The 4969-nt window shown below is 39.4% G+C and overlaps 1 protein-coding gene across 1 annotated transcript; it reads left to right on the forward strand.

The window, feature by feature from the left end:
* Positions 1–1025: 1025 nt before the first annotated feature.
* Positions 1026–4632, forward strand: tcf21 (transcription factor 21). Its single transcript, XM_073055434.1, has 2 exons — positions 1026–1637; positions 4179–4632. Exons 1-2 carry the CDS (start codon positions 1176–1178, stop codon positions 4266–4268), a joined length of 552 nt encoding a protein of 183 aa, XP_072911535.1. The 5' UTR covers positions 1026–1175; the 3' UTR covers positions 4269–4632.
* The last annotated feature ends 337 nt before the right edge of the window (positions 4633–4969 follow it).

A 4969-nucleotide genomic window follows, 5' to 3' on the forward strand; every position in this document is an offset into this window, starting at 1 on the left:
TGTGTGTGTGTGTGTGTGTGTGTGTGTGTGTGTGTGTGTGTGTGTGTGTGTGTACTATAAACCAGTATTTCCAGGCGCCGTTTGAATGAATGGCTTGGGATTTTTTCAAAACCAAGGGACAAACATAGAGCAAACAATCTGGAGAAATGTTGTAAAGACAGGAGGCCGGTTTTAGTTCAACGGCAGAATTTCCCTAAATATAGATAAAACTTTGCTCAACTAGAATATGGATGAACTTGTTTCCAAAGACATATTTTATTCTTCGAACCACGAATGAGCGAACAGGGAAGAGTGTTACTTAGTTAGGGCTTACTTAGTCTTACATAGTTAGGGCTTTTCGTGGTCTTAGGACTACTCAGGGTATGTTAAGGCTGATAAGGTAATTTTGAAGAGTAATCGATATTGTGGTGTAGGTAGACAAAAGGCAAAACACAGAAACACCAATAGTTTAATGAACATTTCACCTGTTTTTGAAGAATGTGTGTTTTGATTTTGAGGTTACAATTAGTTCCTTTTACCAAGGTATGTCAACACGCCTGTTTAATATTTTATTTCAAATTGCGTGGAGTAAAGGAATCAGTGCACATAAATGAATGCATACAATAATTGAACTCCGCGACTGGTAATTCTTTTGAAGCTGGTGAATCGGGCCCATCAGGGTTGAACAGAAAGCGTTTGTTGATTCGAGAAATCGTAAAAGAAAGCCATTCGGGGGGATTTCCTTTATAAGTTAACAGTATATTTACAGAAAATATTACCATAAAACATGTAAGTGGAAATTTTCTTTAAATTGCTGAGAATATAAATACCTTGAACTTCGCCAATAAATTAAGTATCTATTCGTGTCAAATCATCTAGTTGTAATTGCTAAAGAATTTCCAGATTTGTTTTATAGACTAGTCACAAAATGTCGAATTTCTGTAGTTTCCCGAACAAGTATCCGAACTGAGAATCGCGCGCTAGCAGCGTCTGTCAAAACCCAGTGAGCCCTCCTCTCCTGTTCCAGGACCCGCCTCCACCGCAGTGCGATAAATTGCGGATGTCGCATCCAGATCGCAGGGTCTTCAACCAAACTAAGTGGAGGAATTCACTCCAGCTGAAAAGCGCCACGTTCCGAACCTTTTCGGTGTCTTTACGGTCATTAGACTCAACTTGCGGGAGATCGTGGCGATACCATGTCCACTGGGTCCGTTAGCGATGCCGAAGATCTTCAAGAAATGGAAGTGCTGGGCACGGAGGAGGAATGCGACGCATTAAAGAGGAAATCTAACAAGGAGTTCTGCACCTCCAACGACAGCAACGAAGACAGCTCCAACAACGAACACGAGTCCCCCAAAAAGGGTAGGGGGTCTTCAGGAAAGAGGCGCAAGACGAGCTCCAATAAATCTCCCCTGAATGGGGTGACCCAGGAAGGTAAACAGGTTCAGCGAAACGCAGCGAACGCCAGGGAGAGGGCCAGAATGCGGGTGCTGAGCAAAGCCTTCTCACGGCTCAAAACCACTCTACCCTGGGTTCCACCGGACACGAAACTCTCCAAACTCGACACCCTGCGGCTGGCTTCCAGCTACATCGCACATCTGAGGCAGATCCTAGCCAACGACAAGTATGAGAACGGCTACATTCATCCAGTCAACCTGGTAAAAATCTACCCTTTGCTAGAACACAGAACGTTTCGCGAGGTTTTAAAAACCGCGCACACAAGTTTGTGTATCCGGCCCTGGGCTTGTGGAGGATTGTATTTGTATGTGTTTGAATTTGTCTGTTCGTCTGTTTATTCTTGTATGTCTGTGGGTTTATGTGCATTATATACACGCGCGAGCTATTATGTGAAGGTTTGTTTTATTAAGTATTCAATTACATCTGCAGAGGTGTAAAGGGACAAGTTTACAACATATATATATATTTGTATGTGTCTGTGTGTGTGTGTGTGTGTGTGTGTGTGTGTGTGTGTGTGTGTGTGTGTGTGTGTGTGTGTGTGTGTGTGTGTGTGCGCGCGCCAATGTATGCGCGTGACTGTGGTTGTGGCATGACATTAATGTTTCATATATGCATGAAATTCTGTGAGAATAATTTATCTGTGTATATATATGTGATTCTGTGAATCACTGTGCGTGAGTTTATGTGATGTGTGCGCGGTTGTGTTAATGCCTGAATGTACACGAATCGGCTCACAGAGCCCAGTAGCAATAAATCAGTCCGATGCATTCAGATAAACAGACAGTTTTGTGTTTATAAAACTTTCCCAGACGATAACAGATAAAGCACATCGAGCTTGTTGCTTTAAACAGACAACTCAGAAACAATCATCCACAATTAATTAATCGAAACAAAGTTTTCGCTCCATTTTATCAGAGTCTATTGAAGATCTTTGTGATTGGGGAAAAAGTAGATTTCTATAGGCAAGTCTAACGAAAGTCAAATTCGGAAAGGGGGTGCTTTGCTTAGTGTGCGAAAGTAAAGGGAATCTGTTATCAAGCTATGGAAATTTGTAACACTTGCTATAACTGGAGCAGGAAATAAAAGACAGAGAGTCGTCTAATTGAACAGAAGTATAGGTTACGCCACAACAGGGGTATATGGACAAAACAGAGGCAAACATTTTATACAAATTCTTACTAATTGTTCAAGCAGGATACGCATTTCTTTATTTGTTAGAAATTAACCACAAATCACCTTAATATGGAGGTGCAATTAATATTAAAACGCGGAAGATGGAATACAAATCCTTTGAACTTTTTCTCTGAAGGGACACTTTTCCTTTAGATCACATTCGAACAATAATCATCAACCCACTTTTTCGCTTCTGCACTATGTTATTCGTTAACCAAGGATGTCAGTGGATTAAAGAATTGGAGATCTCGTGAAAATTCCTTCAATAGTTTTGGAAACCAGAGGCCACAGAAAATCTGTTTAATTTTTTTTTCAAAATCTGTTGTATCTGTTTTCTTTCTTTTTACCCATTATATCTGGGAACAAAGAGGAGATTTTCAAATACACTTGAAATTATAAGTATCTCTTAAAATCACTGCTTTCTTGTTAAGTGAAATGCATATTTTCCATGTCTAATACCACAAACTGCAAATCACCTTCAAAACGAAATATTCTGGTAAAACAATATTTCAAGGCTTTCCCAAAGAACAAAGGTGAGAAGTTCTAAATAATAGAAAATACGACAGTTTCTGTGAATGTGAACCACCTCTTCACATTATACATACTTTGAACAAATTAATTTTAATCAGCTATTAGAGATAATTGTTCTTTGATTTCTAAAATGTGCAGTATATATTTGTTTCACTTTGTTACAAACCGTTTATAGATACAAAGTGGGACACACAGCAGGGCTAACATATAATCAATATATTTGCCTTGAATAATTCCCGGAGAATACTTAAACTTTGTACACTTTTCCATTTAAAATAGTTTAATTTTATCACGTCCATACAAATATTTTAAAACTTGTTAACCCGAAATTCATGATCTGGCAATGGATTTGCAACTGTTTTCAACTTTTCTTTTTGAAGATCCTCAATCAGATACTTTCTGATTCTTTCGGAACATCCGATCCTTTCGAATGTTGAAACTGTATCCCTGAGACTTGCAGAAACAAAAAAAAAGGCCTTAATACAGAAACTGAACGCAATATATCTAATGGATTTATTGTCTGCTAAAATACTTACTACCGTCTACTCCGGAAATTCGCATTTTTTCATATAGAAAGAAAGCAAAGAGAAATTTATATACTTTAGAGAGACCAAACATCGGCCAAGAATTGAAATTACATTTCAAATTTCATGGTCAATGATAGTGAATGGCTCTTTTGAACATGTGCAATTCGTGTACTTTAATTGAGTTTAAATATCAATAATCAAAGTAGAATTCTTAATTTGTTTTATCAACGCATGTCTCCCAAAAGTGTGAATGGTGACTGAATTTCGTTCCTGGTGTTACCCGATGAGACATGAATAGTCTCTCTTGATGCAGGTTGGCTTGGACTTGGATGCAGTTAACTTGTTTCCCGGGTTGAAATCTTCAGTTAGTTCCGTTTGTTTCTGTGCTGTCTGAATAGATCAAGGTAAACGATGGGATAACATAGACATGACAGGTAGCACTAATAATGAACACACTTGACATGATGCTTGTTCGGAATGCAAACCAACGTTGTCCTTTTTTAATTGTAGACATGGCCGTTTATGGTTGCGGGGAAGCCAGAAAGCGAGCTAAAGGAGGTTGTAAATGCAAGCCGATTGTGTGGGACTACAGCGTCATGACTAAAAGGGGGAAAGTAACAAAATCACAGGAAAATTCAGAAGCCAAAGAGAAATATCACTAAACCGAGGAAGGAACGGTCCTGTGCATATTTCAGACCGGCCGAATGTTCCACTCCTGGCGTATCGATGTCGTTCAACTGCTTTGCTGGTCAAAGTACGAAAGGGATGTTACACCTTCATTTATAATAGTGACTAGACTTTAATACTGTCGGGCAAGATATCGTAGGTACGTTGAATTCCACAGATGACTTTGATAGTCATATGCTGTGTATGAAAGCATCATATAAAAGATATATATATTTTCTTTATCCGCAAGTCTTTACAAATCCTGTAAATAAAAAAATTGCTTTATATTTAAACTACAGTGATCGTGTCGCCATGTATGACATTCTCCCGTCTCTTTCCGTGTGCATGTGCTATGATGCAGGCGTTGCTGAGCTGATTGATGGCGCTCTGGGTCTGCTTCCATCAGACCCCCGAACCTCGACAATAGACACGACGGAGTGACAACAGTAACCATTTGTTTATTTATTCCACTAAAAGGATAAGAAAGAGATAGCTCATGTCAGTTGAGTCAGGGCTCAAAGAAAACAAACATCTACGCCAGCTTTGCGTCGCTGGAGTTTAGGCATCAGTTGCTGACCCGGTCCGTACCCAAGGCCAACAGCCGCCCGAAATCTAAGGTGCTAAATTAGAAACAA

The sequence above is a fragment of the Hemitrygon akajei genome, chromosome 9, assembly GCF_048418815.1.
Source record: "Hemitrygon akajei chromosome 9, sHemAka1.3, whole genome shotgun sequence".
NCBI lineage: Eukaryota > Metazoa > Chordata > Chondrichthyes > Myliobatiformes > Dasyatidae > Hemitrygon > Hemitrygon akajei.